At 33.5% G+C, this 20,322-nt stretch overlaps 3 protein-coding genes across 4 annotated transcripts; 2 read left to right on the forward strand and 1 right to left on the reverse strand.

Annotated features, from left to right (window-relative positions):
- The first annotated feature begins 938 nt into the window (after positions 1-938).
- On the forward strand, positions 939-2,472 carry LOC118030192 (uncharacterized). The gene is made up of 3 exons (XM_035034229.2): positions 939-1,269; positions 1,394-1,571; positions 1,665-2,472. The coding sequence occupies exons 1-3, from the start codon at positions 1,144-1,146 to the stop codon at positions 2,063-2,065; spliced, it is 705 nt and encodes a 234-aa protein (XP_034890120.1). The 5' UTR covers positions 939-1,143; the 3' UTR covers positions 2,066-2,472.
- Positions 2,473-5,438: 2,966 nt separating this feature from the next.
- LOC118030101 (vacuolar protein sorting-associated protein 45 homolog) lies at positions 5,439-11,538 on the reverse strand. Its single transcript, XM_035034128.2, has 13 exons — positions 11,148-11,538; positions 10,684-10,885; positions 10,520-10,599; positions 10,014-10,241; positions 9,562-9,687; positions 9,380-9,460; positions 9,147-9,288; positions 8,855-9,033; positions 7,906-8,061; positions 7,400-7,507; positions 7,161-7,282; positions 6,795-6,926; positions 5,439-6,164 (listed from the first exon to the last, which is right to left on the reverse strand). Exons 1-13 carry the CDS (start codon positions 11,235-11,237, stop codon positions 6,104-6,106), a joined length of 1,707 nt encoding a protein of 568 aa, XP_034890019.1. The 5' UTR covers positions 11,238-11,538; the 3' UTR covers positions 5,439-6,103.
- A 3,832-nt stretch (positions 11,539-15,370) lies between these two features.
- Positions 15,371-17,440, forward strand: LOC118029950 (uncharacterized). Of its 2 annotated transcripts, none has more exons than XM_035033983.2 (5): positions 15,371-15,752; positions 15,835-15,905; positions 16,006-16,181; positions 16,463-16,571; positions 16,925-17,440. In XM_035033983.2, the coding sequence occupies exons 1-5, from the start codon at positions 15,476-15,478 to the stop codon at positions 17,231-17,233; spliced, it is 942 nt and encodes a 313-aa protein (XP_034889874.1). In that variant the 5' UTR covers positions 15,371-15,475; the 3' UTR covers positions 17,234-17,440. The 2 variants fall into 2 exon arrangements, with proteins under 2 accessions (XP_034889874.1, XP_034889949.1); XM_035034058.2 differs by having other exon boundaries at positions 15,841-15,905.
- The last annotated feature ends 2,882 nt before the right edge of the window (positions 17,441-20,322 follow it).

The raw sequence follows: 20,322 nt of genomic DNA on the forward strand, positions 1-20,322 counted from the left end.
ATGAGTGACAACTGAAAGAAGAAAAAAAAAATAAAGAGTAAAATCTAGAAAAGTAAGGTATTTTTTAAATATAATTAAAATATTTTTTTTATTTTTAACATTAATATATCAAAATTATTAAAAACTAAAAAAAAAATTAATTCAGTATTTTTTTAAATCAAACATATTTTTAAAACAGGATTAAAATTTAATTTTAAATATAAAAACAAACAACTAGAGTTGCGTGAACAGAAAAGATATAATGGTGTAACTGTAATCAAATATAACCTTTTGTGTTGTTTTTAAGTGTCTATTCATGTTGTGATACTCGTTTTTAGAAGATAATATAAATTATATTTTGTGATTTTATCTAAAAATTTAAGTTATTAATTTGAGATTGTTTTTTGATATGGTAGTAAAGCCTTAATAATCATGTGGTCACGAATTTGAATCTCATTATATTTATTTGATAAAAATTAAGTATAAAATAACATAAACTTGTATAGGTTCCAAGTTTAGAGAACTTTCATTTAAAAAAATATATTAAAAAATAATATAAATTATATTTTAAAAAATTTATTTGAGATAATTTTTGACTAGCATATATGCTTACCTAATTTTCTGTAAGAAAAATGTTTGTGCATCGGAAATAAAATTCGATTCAAACATTCTTTGTGATTGGTCTTTTTGAAAAATATACTTACCAGTTTTGTCTTCTCCTTCTTTTTATGCGCGCGCGCGCGTATTCGTTTCACCCTTCAGAAGCCATTCATCATGACAACATCGATCAGTGTCAATGGGAATGCACAATCCATTGCAGAGCAAAGAATCTAGCATGGCCTTAACTAAGGAGAGCGATGGAGTCAAAGGGGAAATAAAAGCATGACAGTATATGGATCCCATGGCGAATTACTGTGGTTATGCGTTCATATTTGATGTAGATGATAAAAAGCGAAAACAGGTGCCTTTCTTTTCACAGTGACATCACCATTACTGGAATCACTTCACTCGCTTTATATGGAATAACACCCAAGGAGTCCACATGAACCATTAGAAGCTTGTGGCACAGGCTTTTAAAGAGTAGTTGACTTCTTCAAGACTTTGATTAACACGCATAACTCCTATAAATCCTCCCGGGAAGAAGCAGAAAAATCATAACAGATCATGTTGGGTAGCCTTGGAGAGGAAGAGCTCGATCAAATGATCAGAGACTACATTGAATCAGATCAATCAACCTCACCAGCTCCAGTGTCAAAACCTGCCCCCAAAAAATCTCAATCAATCTTGCAGGTTTTCTTTCTATAACCTTCTCGTTGTTCTTATCTGCAAAATTATTGCATTTCCGTGTTCTCGCTGGTGTTAAAATTCTCAATGTCTGATTTTAGCTATTATATACACGCTTGATTTTTATCAGGATATTCTCTTGGAGGCAACAGATATTGAGACTCAGCTTCTTGACAAGGTCTTGATGTATGTTAGAGGTATGAGAGAACCCAATAGTCTCAAAGAATGGGTGGTCATGAGGTTGCAAATGGATGGTTATGAAGCTTCTCTATGTAAAACCTCCTGGGTTTACTCTTTTGGCCACAAAGGTACATTTCTTTGCTCTAATTAAATTAACACACAGAATGACTGGTGAATTTTGTTATTATTTTAACTCTTAAAAAATCTGTCTGGGGTTTCAGTTATCCAGTTTACAGGAGATTACGACTACATAGATGTAATGATCATGAACCAGAACTCAAGCTACAAGACAACAAGGCTGATAGTAGACATGGATTTAAGGTCGCAGTTTGAGTTGGCAAGGCCTACACAAACATACAAAGAGCTCATTAACGCTCTTCCTGCAGTCTTTGTTGGCTCTGAAGAGAGGCTTGACAAGATAATCTCTCTTTTATGCTCAGCTGCCAAAGCATCGCTCAAAGAAAATGATCTCCATATTCCTCCATGGAGGAAAGCAGAGTACATGCAGTCAAAATGGTTCTCAAAGAACTGCAACAAAGTCTCAGTCATGCTCAACCCTGAACTGGGCTCGGATGCAGGTGAAGAGAAAAACAGCGCTACATGTTGTCCCTCCATCTTTTAGCAGAGGAGCAACAACTTAAAGCAAATTAAAAAAAGCCTAGAGAAGAAAGAAATCAGTTCTGGTGCATGGTGGGTTCTGCCTTGGTTCGAGCCAGTTGTGCTAAACCTCTAGAACATGTTAATCTGGAGTTTTTTTCTCGTTCTATCTTCTAGAAAATTTCAAAATTTAAATCTGGGTCAGTTTTTTGAGGCAGACCTGAGTTCTGGATTTTTGTACGTTTCTGGGGACCATATTACTATAAAGTGCTTGTCTTCTTCGATTACGAGCCTTGCCAATTTTGTAGGAAGAAGGGGATCATGAACTGGAGCAAATATTGCAAGCCACGCGATCTGCAATTTTGCTATAAATGTTATTATGGGTGAGATTTATGGAACCCTCAACTTTTTTTATTGAGCTTTTATGACACTGTTACCGCCTGTCTTCCTTTATTGATCAACCACACAAGCTTTCTTCCATTTCTGGAGCGCTGGTGCTAATTACTTGATAGAGAACCAAGCAAATTTCTAGTATATTTTATTGGAAACAGTACTTGTAGAAGGAAGGAGATTGCCGTGTACACTAACCAATTAACTGAGATTAAATTACTCGTAATTAGAATGTGACGACTCATCTCGGGACTGAGTCAGATTCAAGAACTGAAATTGAAAACCTGGAATATTATCATAGAATTATAAACACGATCGCTCCAAGCGTGGATTTTAGTAGGCGTACTTCACAATTTCACATTAAAACTTTACAGAGGTTATCAAAATGTTGTTTTATTTGTAAACAGATCAATACTTAGTGATTGTTTTAATCACTCTGATCAAAATACACCTTTTCCACCATTTAAAAACCCTTCATCATTGAAAATTGTTGTGCGGGTGTTTCTTTGATTTTTACCAATATTCTTTTCTTTAGCAATGGTATTAAACCTGGCCAACCCATCCCGACCTTGGCGGGTCATCCATATAGTCAAAAAAAATTTATTTTTGTTTTTTTTTTTATTTAAAACAATCTTATTTTAATTTTCTTTAAAATTATCAACCCAAACTAATTAGATTTATTTTATTTTATTTTTAACTCAGATTTTATATGATGTTGATTCTTTTGTGTCGGGTGTAATTGTGTGGTTATCTCACTGATAAAAATAAAATTCTTTGATGCCAACCACTCACTCATAAAAATAAAATTCTTGGATACCAACTTTGAGAGGTGAAACTCAACTGGTTAGGTTTTTGATTTATTTTCTAAAGATTACCAGTTTAAGTCTTATAAATTCTAGAACCACTAAAAATTTACATGATTATTAACTTTAGAGTCTATAAAATTAACGGAAGCAAACACAAGTTGTAGAACCACTAAAAATTTACATGATTATTAACTTTAGAGTCTATAAAATTAACGGAAGCAAACACAAGTTGTCCAGTAACCATGTTCATCGTAAAAAAATCTTTGATACCAGTCTATATTTTTAAAAAATTTACTTAGCAGGCTGACTTTTTTTTTTTTTTTTTCTTTTTTATGATTCCCACAGAATTGAACTCAACCTAAACGCAGAAACATAGAAGTCAAATTTTATATATAAATCATAAAACCCAGCAATTACAGAGTGGGATCGGATCACAATATTCTTGAGAGAATTAATAAAGGGAAGGAAACTACGCTGAAGATAAGTGTGCAATTAACGATAAGAACGACAACAGAGAGTAATGTAGGCAGACACTCAGCTTCTGGAATCAGGAGACTAATAAAATCATGTTTTACAATTTAACATCCTTTTCTCAGTTCATTGACGGCAGCATACACTGTATAGTTTGAACTTTGAAGAGTGCATCCAATGAAACTGAGCGAACACCTAGGAGAAAAGAGCGGGTGGATGACTTGGGTTCCAAGAAACATTCACGAGAGCTTGTGTTTGTCTTTTATTACTTTATTACAAGCAAGGCAAAGTCGTACTATGTACAAGCCATCTATCTTTATTAAAATCGATGCTGGATTGGTTTTTAATATTTTTTATTTAAAAATATGTTAAAATATTTTTTTAATATTAATACATCAAAAACTATTTGATAATATTAAAAAATTTAATTTAAAATAAATAAAATTTAAATTTTTATAAATATTTTTAAAACACAAAAATAAACCCACTCAAATCATTCAGATTGGACACCCGTGTATATACTATATACCTCCACACCAACCACGTGAACTGTGGAGCATAAGGAGGGCAAATACTTTCCGAGCAGTTGCAGTGGAGCAATTCTCTAGTAAATATTTCATGACGATTATAACTGATTAATATGATAAATGGAGATATAATGTTATCATAATGATTTCTTTTTTGAACAACAAAATTAGATCAGATTATTTATCCACAGCACACCTAAACTCAAGCCATCAGACACAAATAATAGAGAGTTCTTTTTCAAGACACAAATTAGATCAGATATAGTATTAGTTTTTTTTAATCTGCCTCTTGAGATAAACGAGTTCCCAACTTACTAATTAACTGGTTTTAAATTAATAAATGAAAATCCTGGATTTTTTTCCTGGTGACGATTCTCATCTTCATATAGCAATTGGGCGTTTATTTGAAAAAAAATAATAGTAATAAAAACTTACTGCGTGTTGGGTAAAGGGAAACGATAAAAATTCATATAGACTTCTCACCATTTTTTATATTTTTTATGAGGAGTTATTTTGGTTTAGTTCAAACAGTACATCACACACGCACAACATCAAGGAATTTACCATACAGTACCCAGAAAGATATTAATGAATTTACCAGAGGAAAGACTGAGAGAGATTTTGACAGGAATATTGATTACTACTCAGGTACGTTGGATACTGGTGTCACTACAGAAACTGCAACGGAGACAGAATCTTTACGTGGTGCTACAGAAGCTTGATAATCATGTCGACTGTCGAGGGGTACATCACACCGTAGCCATTACTTCGCCACAATCACCATAGTGGAGAGGAAAACAACCCATCCTCCAAGACAGGGAGAAGGAAACGAATTTCGAGATAAAGCCATGGAAAGGGGTGGGTTCTTTTAACTTGCCATTTATGGCGGTGCGAGCCAATTCATCTGCAGGAGTTGCTGTTACCTATTATCAGACAAGGGCCTAGGGTTTCATCATTGAATTTCCAGAAGCGCAGCTAACCTATATATGCCTGGTACAAGTAGATATTTTACTCAGCTAAATACAACCACATGATAACCAGTAGCCACCGTATTTGGCTGAAAGCATCTCTTTGTTTCCGATAACCGTGCAGAAGTCCCTGTCGCGTCACAAATCGGAAACTGGAGTCCATTTCTATCATTCAAAAGCTGCGGTGGCAACTCTCATGCATATGAATACACTCACATCCATGAATAGATCCTGCATGCACCATACATCCATCATCCATGTCTATACATACGTAGTGGGATCATGGCTTCCCAAATCATCTCATCTCATGGATAACATAGTCAATCCCTGCTTTTACATGAAATGCTGAAACTTTCCACACAACAAAAAAGACACCTTCACTAACAGAGCCAAAGTTTCATGAACAGTAATTAAGACTTTACTGATAGACTAGCGTGTTTCATTAATCAAGACTATTTTTTTAATATTTTTTAACTGACCCCAATGTCAGAAGTACCATATAAAAAAACATAAGGCTCCTCTTATCGTATATGAAATGTGATCCAAGCACTAAAAGATATCTGGCTGGCTGGCTGGCTCGATCAACCAAAAAACAAATTGTGATGAAGCTGTCGGTTGGGTTTTCTGTGGAGAGTTCGGCAAAGGTGAGGTTAGATACATCCTTTAACATGAATCTAACAGGGCTGAGGGCTTTTGGAATTCTTCACTTTTCCACTCTCATGCCAGGGAATGATATATTTCAATTCATTTAACGCCCGATGCAGTGATACCTGGCAAATGACGGCAGCTGCTGCAATCTACCGACAGATTCTCGACTTCGAGTCATCAAAAACATAATCACCTTATAAAGCCGCAAACAATTATTTACATGGCTCTCAAACAGCTACAGATAGTATTCACTTCAAACGACATTGGTGCTGGATTTTGCTATTCTCTGAGCTTCTTCCAGGTCCTTCAGGAACCTGCACAGAGACATTTCATCATCAAGCGTGCATGCAATGGTTCCTATCAGTATCAGTTGTCGTCCCCATGTTCATCCTACAAAATTAAATATTATTTCCAAACACCTCCTAAAGTACTAATTGATCGGACCAAAGTCTCCTTTGGATGCAACAATGTTCCAAGTTTCCACCGGTAGGCAAGTAGAAGTCCAGTGAACAGTCTAGCACGGACAGGTTTCAACATAAGGTCAAGCCAACTTAACATTAGCCTGACATAAATAATATCTTGTTTACCAAGGGTTTTGTGGAAAACATTTTCCCGAGGAATAAAGTTTTTCTACAGAACATTTTTATGAAAAACGAGTTATTTTCTATTATTTAAATGTATTAAAAAATATATTTTCTTGTAAAATAAATTATTTTTCATTAATAATAATAAGACTAGAAAAATTATAATTTTTATGACAAAGATAGTGGAGCATATATAAGAAACACTGCAACAGTAAACTTTTGTTCAGCCTGTTGTTCATAAGGAATGGAGGAGGGCAGTAGGCTGCACTAGCCAAATGGTTGCTATCAGTTCCAAGGACACATGATGTCTGGTTCTGAGTATCCATTGGAACAACATTATCACAATGATGACAGACTTACCTCTTAGAATTGAGAACTGCGGAACCACCAAGTATAAAACGAATTCCAGAAATGCTGGCATTTTGAAGAGCAACGGAGCGTGACTCCTCGTATGTTGTTCCACCAACAATGAAAATAACCACATCTTGCGGCCTGCACCAATAATAGATATAAATCATTCGAATAGAATGCAAATCATTATATGGTTTTCCATTTTCTAATATGTAAGCAGAAGTGCTACAACAGCAAATCATCATGTTCAGTTTGGCTTTATTTACTGGTGTTTAACTTACCACAGCATCACATTAACTTAAGTGTCTGCCACGCCCCTGGGTACAATTCTGAAAGTACAACAGAAAAATGTTTCTCCATATTTACAACACTAACCTTCCCTGTTGAAAGTGATTCCCAACAAATGGATAGTCCACATCTCTCAATCTCCCCTTGATTATGCTTTCCATAGTTTGGAACAGAAGAGGCTGATGTTGGATGTATACATTTTCAACCCCCTATCACCAAAATGGCAAGAAAAAAGAGCATAAGCATCTACTTATAGATATCCAAGAAAAAGGAAAATCAGGAAACATAAAGGAAAAGGAAAGGAAAGGATAAATTTTTCCTCAAACCTTCAGACCACGAGCCATGTTACGAGCAATATTTAGAAGATCTCGGTTCCCATAAAGATCACCGGTTCGCTTATCCACACCTGCTTGCTTCAGGAGGAATTGGACTAGCTGCCATTTCATGATAATAAATATCTAAAACTAGTAAGCTTTCTTAACTAGCCACAGCAAAGGACAGAAGATATCCAATAATTATAAAGTTAAAGTAGCTTCAATCTGAAATGAGAAATAAAATTAAACATTTTTGGATTGTAATTCATTTCATTATCAGTCATGTAATACCATGCAAGAGTTTGACAAGGGTAGCATGCTCAATGATCCGAAATATATCTTTCCACCAGCATAAAACACTGTTACTGATCATAAATGATGGCCCCCTTCAACGTGATTTATTTTAGCAATTATTTTATGCATCACTAAACATGTTGCTGATATACCCTAGGTTTATTATACAGAAAAGACTAGAGAAAAGTCCAAGCAAGTAGCGAGATACTGGTTTGATAAATTACCCCAGGCTTGTACTTGGGAGATCGGGAAGCTAGTTTGTTAAAAAGCTGCATCAACTGAACAGGGCTCTCCTTCTCATAGTGCAATGCATATAGCATCACCAAGCGTAGACAGTCAATATCAGAAACATTTTCATTGTTTAGAAGATTTGTCACTGCCTACAAAAAAATAAACAAATGAAGTAGGTCAAGCTTTGACATACTTTAGCACCATATATTTCTGAATGTAGCTTTGGATTGCCATTCAGATCTTATCAGTTAATATTTCTGTGCAGTCATGTATCACTGCTTTATAATGGTGACAAATTAGTGATTTCCAAAAATTACAAGGCACATGGCAAACAATATCAACTCATAAAAAGTTTTAAAAAAATGTTCTGTAAGGAGTAACATGAGATGCTAGTTTGACAGAATCATGTATCTTTTTTGACATGTACAGAACCAATGAAGCTCGAAAATTCATATTACTAGTAATAATTACCATATAGCTTATAATTAACATTAATTTTGCAATATTAATGTAACACCCCTTCAATCACCTAAGTGGTGTAGAAAATGTTAACGTCATACTCTATTAGGAACCTGATCCCCATCTCGTTTATTTAAAAAACAAAGCCACAAATATTTCTGGGCTTCTAATCTCTAGGCAGCCCTCGACACTTACATTCCCCTTCCAATTCTCACTGGAACATCTAGGCTCGGTTAAGTTTTCTTTTTTGTTCTGCTCTGTATTCATTTTGAATACATGTTACCACTATCTTCAATGAAAGTACCAAGCTATCACATAATTTTAAGGTACCAACACAGTAATTTCCTGGTTGGCTTTTTTCATGACCAATTTGTTTAGATACCTCAGGCCTATCATATGTTGTTGATTTTAGCTTAAATTTCATGCAGATGTCGAGTAAAAGAAATAAGGACAACCTAGAATATATCAGAATAAATGCAATACCTCAAATGCAGCCACTTGCCCACTATTGCAAGCCAAATCCTGTTCCATTTCTGAAACTAACATGAGCCTTCGCTCTTCAACTATCTTGCTCATTTCTGTGACCAATTTCACATGCTTTGAAACATTGCCATGCATTTTTCTGTACTCAGGGTAATTGTCAACAAACTTGGCCATGTCTTCTGCAGTAATTCAAAAAAAAAATCTGTTTAAATTGAAAATCATAGACATGACTGGCCATAAAGATTAACCAAATCATCAAATGCATGGAGGTTCAATCTAGCTAAATACAGACCTATTGTTTGGATGTTTTGGTTACTTTTTGCAACTTGCTGAAAATCATCCACCATCTTCTTGATGTTCATTCCAATATCTCCAAAGTTCTCATACATATTAGCTTTGAAGAAGGCATCTTGCTCTGATGACAATACAACCTCCTGAAAGCGCAAGGGGTACAAGTATGTAAATTTATGCATTTTAATTAAAAAAATCTTATATATTTAAAGCAAAGGGGGAAAGCAACTCAACCTGCTGATCTTTTGGTAATTTGCCGATGCTACTCAAGTCCACTTTGTTATCATGAATACCTATCAATTCATGAACCATAGCCTACAAAATAAATGAGCATAATCAAAGGACTGCATTAATTCATAAGGCATACCTGACATTTGAAAAGCATAGAAATCACATATCATTGTGACAACTTGAACCTGATATGTCCATTGGTTTAGTAATGGTGTAACGGGGTCATCCCTTCGATCAACTATAAGCAACAGAGGAGAAATTTCTGTACGTCTGAAATCAAAAAGGCCACTTTCCTGTTGGTACATCAGCTTCTGCATGCCCCAAAAGTTATCAATGAAAAAAATCAGTTTTTCTAGGGCACTAATCTTCAAAAGAAGAAACAAAAGGTTCACTGGCGATGAGGCATGGTAAAATCATAGATCAGTTTTATACATAGAGGTATTGCAGCAAAAGCTGCTGCTGTACTAAGCATGGAGTAACCCATGCATACGCAATACACATCTTAACTTGATTCTTAGAAATGAATGTGAAAAATAAAAGGGTAAAACTGTGACTCCACAAATAGAACTTATTTCCAGAGAGATGTTTACGCGTAAGGTACACCACTTTAATTTCATCAGTTCAAAGTATTACTCACTGATGTTTCCTGTGCTACCCTTTTTGCAATATCAGAGGTCCTTTGATATCGAATAACAGGTCTTCGTTTCAATGCCAAAAAGACTGCTGCTATACCATCAACAACCCTATCACAGAAGTGCTGCAAACCTGGAGGATCTACAACGGCTGGGAGCATATACATGTGATTTGAGGGGATGTTCAAAGTGAAGTGATAAGGATCAATAGCAACAAAGTCTCCATAATACTCCTGCAATCAATAAAAGAAAAATGTATATAAAGCAATCTTAACTCGAAACTGAGCTAGAAGGTGGATATGGAACAAATTGCTGGCAAGTACAGTCACATATTGAAAATCCACAAAATGGATATCATGTGAAGACACGTATCAAAAAAGGAGTAGCACAGTTGATACAATTACATCAAACATTCAATCCACATGTGCATTATACTGTTAATTCACTACAAGAAACATGATTACCATTATAAAATGAGTTTATAAAAAAAAGATTAATGGAAATGATTTACCTGCACTTGCTGCACAACTTCCTGTTCATCCGAATCAGCTAGGATATGAATCTGAGTATCCTTCAAAATGTTGGAGAAAACTGCAAACACATCACAATCAAACAGCAAACTTCAAATAAATTTTTTATTACTGAACCTCCAAAACTCTTCAATAAAAAACTTACATAAATGACTCTCTCCGAATCTAGGATTAGCCAGCTGACGCCGCAAATGCTGAATATTCTCCGATGTTGGGCGAAGGAAGTAAACTGCTTTAAGATGTGACATTGGTTCTTTCGACTTCGATAAAGAATCTACCAACTCTACCAAAAACACTTCCTTTTGAAGTAACTCTGTTTGTGAATACACAACACTTACAATGCTAACCTGCAACACATTATTCACGGATTAGCAAAACTCACATTTCTCATCTTCTTCATTCTAATACTAGTTCATCAGCTAGAGTTTTGGATCGTGAGAACAATTGTTAGGTTTCTTCTTTGTGCCTAGCAATTGCTTTGATTCCAAGGGTTTCAACGAGGAATCAACGGTAATTATACAAATTTTAAGTGTATTAAGCGAATTGATAGAGAAAATAACGATAGAATTCAATGACTAAGTGAGGAATTGCAAAAGGAAAAGTAATTACCGTTTGGGAATCGAGAATGAGAACCTTCATGCCGGAGATGTCCTGCAACAACCGGTTTATGTAATCACGTGCAGCAGATACCAGCACCATTTTTAGTGATCGGCGAGGATTGACCGTTGAGATATACCGATGATGGAGATGGTGGAGATTGACGAGAGAATTTGGTATGATTTTACTCAAATCTGGTAGACTAGAGGGAATCACGAACGACTACAACGCACCGTTTTCTTTGCATGTAATCATATCACGCCGTTTGATGATTTTCTTCTACCGAGTACGGACTGTGCAGCGCAGCAATTGAGTCGAAAAACGATTTATCCGGTTTATTTTTTTCTTTGAACGGGAACAAGAACAGGCCCGTTCGTAAAATGTTTGGGCTTAATATTGCCCGCCATTTCGGGTAGTGGTATTGCCCGCATGGTAAAATGATCATAGGATTTTCTCCTAAAAAAATAATAATAAAAAGCCAAAAAGTGTTATTTTGGCTAATATCAGATCACACGTCATCTTCTTACCAGAAAAACTCATCGTTAGATTTATTTGTTTTGTTTATTAAAAATAGTGTAATCATGTTTTTGTTTTTTTTGTTAAAAAAATAAATTAAATAGCTTGACATTAAGGGTATTTAGATTTTTTTTTCAGGACCCATTAATTATTAAACAATTATTAAGTATATAGATATATTTTTTAAGCTACCCTCCAAGTCAAAAAAAAAAAACTGATAATGAAGGGTATTTATATCTTTTAATTTTTTAATGCACAATAAAATAGTGATTTTATCATTGGAATCAAAAAAATTAAAATATGCTTCTAGGGTTTTTGATCTTTTCACTATAGTTTTTTTTTGTTGTTGTTGTTGTTGTTTCAGTTCCATAAAGAATAATTTAGTCTTTTTACATATATTAAATGTTATTTAGAATGAAAAAGGTTTGGCACATGTGACACAAACATGATGCATGGGAGACTCTTGTGTGCTTTATGTGGTATGTGTAGCGCTTTCTAGCAACTAAAAATGCTTTTTCATTGTATTGTTGAAAGGGTTGCGTGTATCCTCTTTTTTGTGGTATGGTGCGTGGGGTGGTTCATCACCAATGAAGCTTTTTTTTTTTTTTTTACTCTCCTCTCCTAAAAAGTAGAAGTCAGTCCTTTTTATTATTGGTATTTCAACTCCAATATTTGTTATTTTGATTTTTAATTTTTATTCTTGTCACTTTTGTATAAAAATTTATTGGTTTTCAATTTCATCTTCAATCTCAATTTGTCATGTGTTATTTTTTTTTCAATTTGGTTCTCATTCTTTTTATTTTTTTAGCTTTTTGTTAAATTGATTTTTCCTTTTAATTTGACCCCTCGCTTAAATTTTTGTTTGCATTTCTTATTTTAATTTTGATCCTTATTTTTTTTGTTAAATTAATTTTTCTTTTCAATTTTATTATTCAATCAAAGATCAATTTTATATATTTTTTATTTTAAATCCTTTGTATAATTAAAATTCATTTTAAAATTACATAATTTAATATTTGATTGGTTGTGAACTGAGTTTCATGATTTTTTTTTTTCAAATTGAGTGCTTTCAGTTTAATATCCCAAGTCAAGGGTTGAAAAGTTAACATGAGTTGACATTATTTTTATATAAAAAAAATAAGCTTTATGAATTTTATATTTTCTTATAAGGTTACCCTGATCTCATGATCTATGTTGCGAGTTTGGTTGGGTAATGCAGGTTGGTTTATCTCTGATTACTAAGGTTATATATTTGTCACGCTAATTCTAGTTGAATTATACTAGCTCTTTTAGATCTCTTTTTGCTCAATTTTATCCTTTCATATTTAATAAATTGAGAATTGAGTTGCATTGTTTATTTTTTTGAGAAATTTCTTTCCTATTTTATCATAATTTTTTAAATTTGATTTATTTAACCTAGTTATTTTTTTTTACTATCTAATTAAAATAAAATTATTATTTTTTGATCTAGCCAAATCTATAACTTAAGTTACGAGTTTATATTTTTTTTTGAAAAGTATTTGCCACGCTTTGGTATTATTATTTTTATATACAAATATAGCCCCGCGGGTCACCAACTAGGAAATAAACTAAACAATGATGTATCAACCTTGTTGGTTGATGTACCATCATCTCAATAAATAAATTTTAAAATAGAGTTATAAATAAAATGTTTAATGTGATTTGTGCATTTGTTATTTTTCAATATTTTTAACCATGGGAGAAATTTAAAGCTTGAATGATAAGAGAAATCATTTTCTCTTAGAATTGTTTTCTTATTAATGCATCAACAAAATTAACGTGGAAAGTTATAAAATATGTCAACGAGAAATATTTCTCATTAAAAAAAACAAAAATAGAAAATTACCATTTGTTTTTATTATTATAAAAAATCAAGGTTTCCAATTATTATTGGTTTTCTATAAAGACCCAAAGTTTCTGGATTTTAGGATTCTAAATATTATTGTTTGTTTTAAAATTATTATTATTATTAAAATAATTAATAAATTTCAAAGAAAATATTATTATTAATATTAAAAATGTAGTATTATTTATATTATAATTTTTTATGATATTTCTTCTAAAAATAAAAAGTAAGCCCACGACGTATTATTATTAAAAATATTCAACATTTCTAGGTCTTTATGTAAAATATATTATAATTTACACTGTAAATATTATTATTTTTTTTTATAACACAAAGTATTCATATAAAACATATTATTATTCAAAGTATTCATATCAAAATATTATTATTTTTCTTATAATTCAATATATTCATATCAAAGATATTATTATTGATGTTATAATATTATTATTTTTATAAGAATTCAAATTTTTAATATAAAAAATATTATTATTTTTACTACAATCAAAAGTATTAATATTAAAAACATTATCTTTTGTGTTATAAATATTATTATTTTTATAATAATTAATATTATTAATCAAATAATTACTAAATTACAAAAAAATTATTCTTAATATTGAAAAAAACCATAGATTTGATTTAAAATATAAAACTAAAAATTAATATTATTATTATTATTATCACCATTAATAAATTTTTATTATTATTAAAGAAAAATTACATGAAAACATGTGGTGTTTAAACTGACTACTTATAGTCTGGCACCCCCCAACTCACACTTCGCGCTCGAGCACATCAAAATATAATTATACTTATTCCTGAGCTCTATATACTGCAGAACCTAAAATAGTCGTGAATCCTACTTGCGCAGGATCCAAATAGGCTTGAATCCTCCTAACACAACGACACAATCTTTTAAGAAAATAAAAGATAAGTTCACGGCATAGCAAAACCACCTAATTAGTTACAAACTAGATGACAGTAGAGGGTATCAGGGAAGTGATTATTTATAATAAATCAATTTTTGATATAAATTCTTAATCAACATTGAAAAGTCCATGTCCTTTTCAAATTAATTGCTGTTAGTCAATTCTATTTGAAGCAACCAATTCCAAAATGAGATTAAAACTCAGCCATGGGATGTCGCGATGAACTAATTAACGAAACAACTAAATTCAGTGAAACTCCCCCCTTCCTCGTTGGCAGCGGGTTTTTTTTTTTTTATTATTATTATTTCCTCTTTCTCCCCCTCTTTTTAATTTCATTCAATAGTATTTTTTTCATTTTAAATTTGTTTATATAATTTATTTTAGTTTATTATCTATAAAATTATTATAATTTTAAATAAATATCTTAATATTTAATTTTACAAGTATTTATTTTACGAGTATCTTAACATAGCTTTAAAATAATTACTAAATCTAATAGAATCTGAGTCATAAATTTAGTAAGTTACATAATTTAAATTGATTTAATATATTATCGTTTCAATATTAAAATTTATTTTTATCATCCTAAGTTTTTTTTTTATAAATTAAATCAAGTATTTTTTTTCTCATTTATTCAAGTTATATTTAATACCATCATATAATTCATTTGGCAAATTTTATGTCATTTAATTCTAAGCTTTGTTTATGTAAAAAGTTAATTCTAAAAATTTAAAAATTAATCTATCATTTGGATGGATTTAAGAACAACAATATCAATACCAATTAGTTTCATTAAAAAGTTTTTCTATGTTCAAATGTTTTTTCACTGACCCGACTGTAAATGAATAGCCTCACAAAATTGCGTATATATATATATATATATATATATATATATACGGCATCGTTTTTCGTTTGCGTTCCTATCACTGCTCTTTCAAAACTCCTTTACCAGTGCCATTACAAGTTGCCCGAACTTCAGCCCGAGAATTCAACTACTTGCAATTCCATTTCCACGCTAACGTAAAATGAATTTGATTTCCCCATGGAATTTAAGATTCCCTCCGATTTCAATTCCACCAATCACCGCCTCCCCCCACTGCAAGCCTTCACTCACAAACCATTCCTTCTCCTTCCCATTTTGGCCACACCCATGTCGCATAATTTCAACCGCGTCCTTTCTAGTCCATGCCAAGAAGAGAAACTCCAAGCCCGAGCCAGTCCTTAAACCAACCATAATCGAAGAAGTATCAGGAGACGATGAAGATAAAGAAGAACAGCTTCTCTTTGATGATTTTGAAGACGGTAACTCAACTCTTAATAACCCATTTTCTCTTTCTTGCTCTGTATTGAAAGCTTCTTTTAAAGTTTTAATCTTTGATTTTAGAAGCAGCGATGGATGGTGATGATGATTATTTCGATGATGAAGAGTTTTTGGAAGATGAAGCAGAACTATATGTGAGTTTTTGTAATTAAAGTTAAATGTTTTTCATCGATTTCTTGATTTATTTTGATTGAAGTTGGATAATTTGGTGATAAATCTTGATTCTTTTTGAAGGTTGGTGATGGAGGTGGTGGAGGTGGGATTGCACTTGCTGGGACATGGTGGGATAAAGAAGCATTGAAGATAGCTGAAGAGGTTTGCTCAACTTTTGACGGGGAATTGAAAATTTATGCCTTCAAGACTTTGTCGAATTCCACCATTCAAGTCCGCATTGAGAGGCTTACAAATAGGTGAGTGCTATCTTCAACACCTTCATGAGAAATGTCAATGAATTTGTTACCCTTGATGCTCGGTGTGATTAAATTTCGTCCAGTGAATTTATCTAGAATGCAATGTCTTGAATATTATGAAATTAATTGAGGAAGATGGACTAATATTTGTCAAAAGTGGAGTTAAAAATGTAGGGAGTTGTTTAGACGTCTTAGATTTTTATTTTCTTCTGAATTTTTCTTATTTGAATTTCTGTGACTAAATAATGATTATGGATCTAAGACACAATGATATATCGTAGGTCTGGTTCCCCCAATATCGAAGATATTGAAGCTTTTTCTACAACCTATAGAGCACGGTTGGATGAAGCTGAACTTGCTAAAACTATGACTGAGAATATTACTTTGGAGGTAGTTGTATTTCCTATTTACTTCTTTGCATTTATGGTTTTTCTTTAGGGGCTGGCTCTCAAGTCAGACCGAGAGCCAGCCCAGCCCTCAATGAAAACTTAGGGGTGCATGTGCACAAAGCTGCCTCCAAGTTTTATACACCAGTGAAATTTCAATAGCAAGTGTGCATTACTTAGGCAAGGCTTTGTACATGTTATACATGCTTGGTGTTTTGATGCACGTGTGGAACCGATTTAGTAGATTTCACTACCAATCCAAAATATAGTTAATGCTTTAAAGCTGAAATTTGAATGATGTTTGTGTTTGTAGTAATCAGATGTTTTGTCTGTTAACTCTAAAGTGTTTTGCATCAGGTATCTTCTCCTGGTGTTGAAAGAGTTGTTCGGATTCCAGAAGATCTGGACCGGTTCAAGGATCGAGCTATGTATGTGAAGTATGTTAATGAGGTTGATGCTAAAGATTCGTCCTCAGAAAGTGATGGTGTTCTCAGGCTCGTTTCTTTTGATATGGAGACCAAATACTGCACCTGGGGATTAGCAGATGTGAGGGTAAACAGAGAAAAAGCAGGGAAGGGAAGACCTCTCAGCAAAAAGCAAAGAGAGTGGCGCTTGGACACCCCATTCCATTCCTTGCGTCTAGTTCGACTGTATTCTGAAATTTGAACTCTACTCTTTCTTCCTTCTTTCTGTTCATTCGTGATGCAAATCTATAGGAAACTCCAGAAGTACTCGTTGAAGGCAGTCCAAAGGTTGCGAGGATGTAGTTCTGAATGAGCTACGTCTGGCCCACTAATTGACACTCCAGACTATGAATTGTACTGATACTACTGTACCGCACATAATTGAATAAGACTTGATTCTTTGTTCTAAGACTCGATTGTCGTTATCAGATGAAGTTCAATAGGGTAAAAATATGCAAATGTTGAAGACTATGCCAGCAGCTGTGGCGGACCATGGCGGAGCTGGATTATCGAGCTTGAAACTTGTTTTGCCTACTTGCTAGGCCGAAAGAATAAAAATTAAGCCAAGGCTTCTCAGAGCACAATCTTTCTATTCAAGTACAAGAAACTAGAATCTTTCTCTCTTTCTCCCTCTTTTAACTGAATTAAACCAATGTTTCCTGTCTTCTCCGATGCAAATAATGCTATGCATACCATGTGGATGCCATTTTCAATATCATTTATGTAGCAAAGCTATTTAGAACCTGTTTAGTCCCAACATAAGCTTGGCATCCTTCGCCTTAATTGGCAGCAATCATGGTGAGCTTGGCGTCCTATTCTCCAGCCAAAAACCAGGGTTTTGAATCTATCATTTAAAATTTAGCTTGGCCTTGAGATTTTTATTCTGGAAAGAATGTTTCTTGAGGATGGCTGTGGCATATATGAGCAGTGCTCAATTTGTTCAACTAAATCAAACTTGCCTAGTTATCAGAAGACTTGAGACTTGAAATTTATGAACGTTCAATTTTTGCTTCCTGGCCATTTAACTTGAGTTCATGGATACGGGACTAAACCTGGTGGAGAATACAGGAATGCCTATAGCTCGTTGCAGCTACTTCTCTTTGGCTCCCTCTGCTGTCTTTAGCTACAACCTTCTGCATGTCTATTGGTATTGGAGCGTTGCAAATTCATACTTTATGAAGTTGCTAATTCTTTTTACTGTCTTCTGGGGCTTGATTATTTTTTTTATTATGTATATATGATTGTGAAGTGATAGCCTCCTTAAAAATGAAGCTGTGATTTCACAAGTTAACGTTCCTTTATGGTGAGTGTATATATATTCTATGGACATGCATATTATGTGATTGAAATAATTGTGTTTTTAGAATTTGACTTTGTTGCCTGGCTTACTGTCTGAACTCTGAAGTAACTTTCTTCGTAAAATTTCTTTAGTAGTAGTTGAGTTTTAATCTTTGAGCCTCAGACTTTGATATACAGATAAATCACTACATGGTGGCTCAAGCATGATGAGCTCATCTGCTGCTATTTCTTTCTTGTTAATCTACACTATTTCCTATCAATCTTCAAAAGAAATACAAAACTATTTCGTAATAGCCTATTATAACAATCATGAGCTTTTCTTAGGAGTTCAAAGTTTAACTTGTGAATTAGGAAATCAAGCACCTTTGTTCTCTCTTGCCATTCTCTGACACATACTATGATAATCCATTTTTTTTTGGTTGATTCTTCACTGAGAAGGGAAAAAAGGAAGCCAGCATCCAAAAGAAGAATGGCGGGGGACCAGAAAGTGATTGGCACCTTTATACAGCTAGTAATATTCGAAATTCTACCTTTTAGGCACCCTTCCTTGGCATTCCCTTTTCTTTTGTGAAGGGAAAAGAGGCTATAGCTTGTCTGCTCATCCATTGTAGATATATACAAGACTTAAATCAGAAGTATGCCTGCTTCTTGAATCTCTATTTCAAACTGTCCCACAGTAGTCACACGCTCTTCAAAACAGCTTTTGTCCATAGTCTTCACTTTCTAAACTTCCTTATTGATCATCATTAAAGTCAGAGAAGAGAAGACTGCTGATTTGAATGCTTGATATCAACGTGTATCATTTTGGATGGAGAAAAATGAAAACACTGGGGCATGCACGATCATTGTTTGTTTGCGATTCCAGAGCTTGCATAATAACTGGTTACACTTGAGGTCTGAGTCCATAGCTTTTGAGATTGTTATGATGTTCACCAGTAGTGTTTGCTGAAAGAATTGTTCTTTCTACTCCTAACCAGTTTATTATTCACTTTATCTTCTTTTTTCCTCTTTCTTTTTCTTATTAATTAATTTTCTTCTTTCCCCTCCAAAACAGGTATACGTTAAAACTTTGAATACGAAAGTTTGGTTAGAACTATATACGCACACACAGAAGGCCCCAGTTGCCAAACAAAAAACCTAGGGCTTTCTAGGATTCTTATCCAAATCTTTTACCCATTCTCCTACTGATACATTTCAAATATGGGCATCATTCTGCTGGTGCAATTTTCCCCACTTGTTACTTATGGCCCTACAAGTGAAAGATAACTTGTTATGCATCGTTCCCGATCCCCTTTGAGTGAATTTTAGTGTGTTTAACTGTTGCTGGTGGTGGTGGTGATGGTGGTAGTGTTAGTGCTGTTATTGGTGTGGTGGTATGATGTTGTGTGTTTTGATGATCCTTACATATGGCTTATGGAATCAACATGGCTTCCTGTGTTGACTTAAAAATTTTCTTTGGGTCAAAAAGCTTCCCAAATCGGGGGTCTTACGTGATATGGAGGTCACCATTTCGACCTTATCGGCCAAGTCCATACATGTCTGTGCCTAGAAATTTTGGAAATTTTCATCTGCAAAGTCTTTTGTATGTATTTTGTTACTAAATTACTCTATAATTGTTGGAGGAGGGCAGAACCCCAACCAGTACCGTTGGCAGGCACCAGGAATTCATTCTATTTTTAATCCTTAAATTAGTAGAAAGATGTTAATTTTTAGGTTTCAATCTGAAAAGAGATTATAATACAGAATATTTTCATAAATACAACATAAAATGTTCTTGCCGTTAACAACATTGAATTTATCTTCTGATGATTAAATACAAATTCTCTATTTTTCTATAGGAGCATCGCCCTCCCCCAGTTGCTGCAGTGATATCTGAGGTATGTTGCGTTCATTGCCTATTTTTTAATCTTTTTTCATGGCCAAACCATCAGGCCTGCTTAGTTTCTCATATAATATTTTGCGCTTTAGCGGGTCATCTGGTGGAACTTCAAC

Source organism: Populus alba, chromosome 14 (assembly GCF_005239225.2).
Source record: "Populus alba chromosome 14, ASM523922v2, whole genome shotgun sequence".
Lineage (NCBI taxonomy): Eukaryota > Viridiplantae > Streptophyta > Magnoliopsida > Malpighiales > Salicaceae > Populus > Populus alba.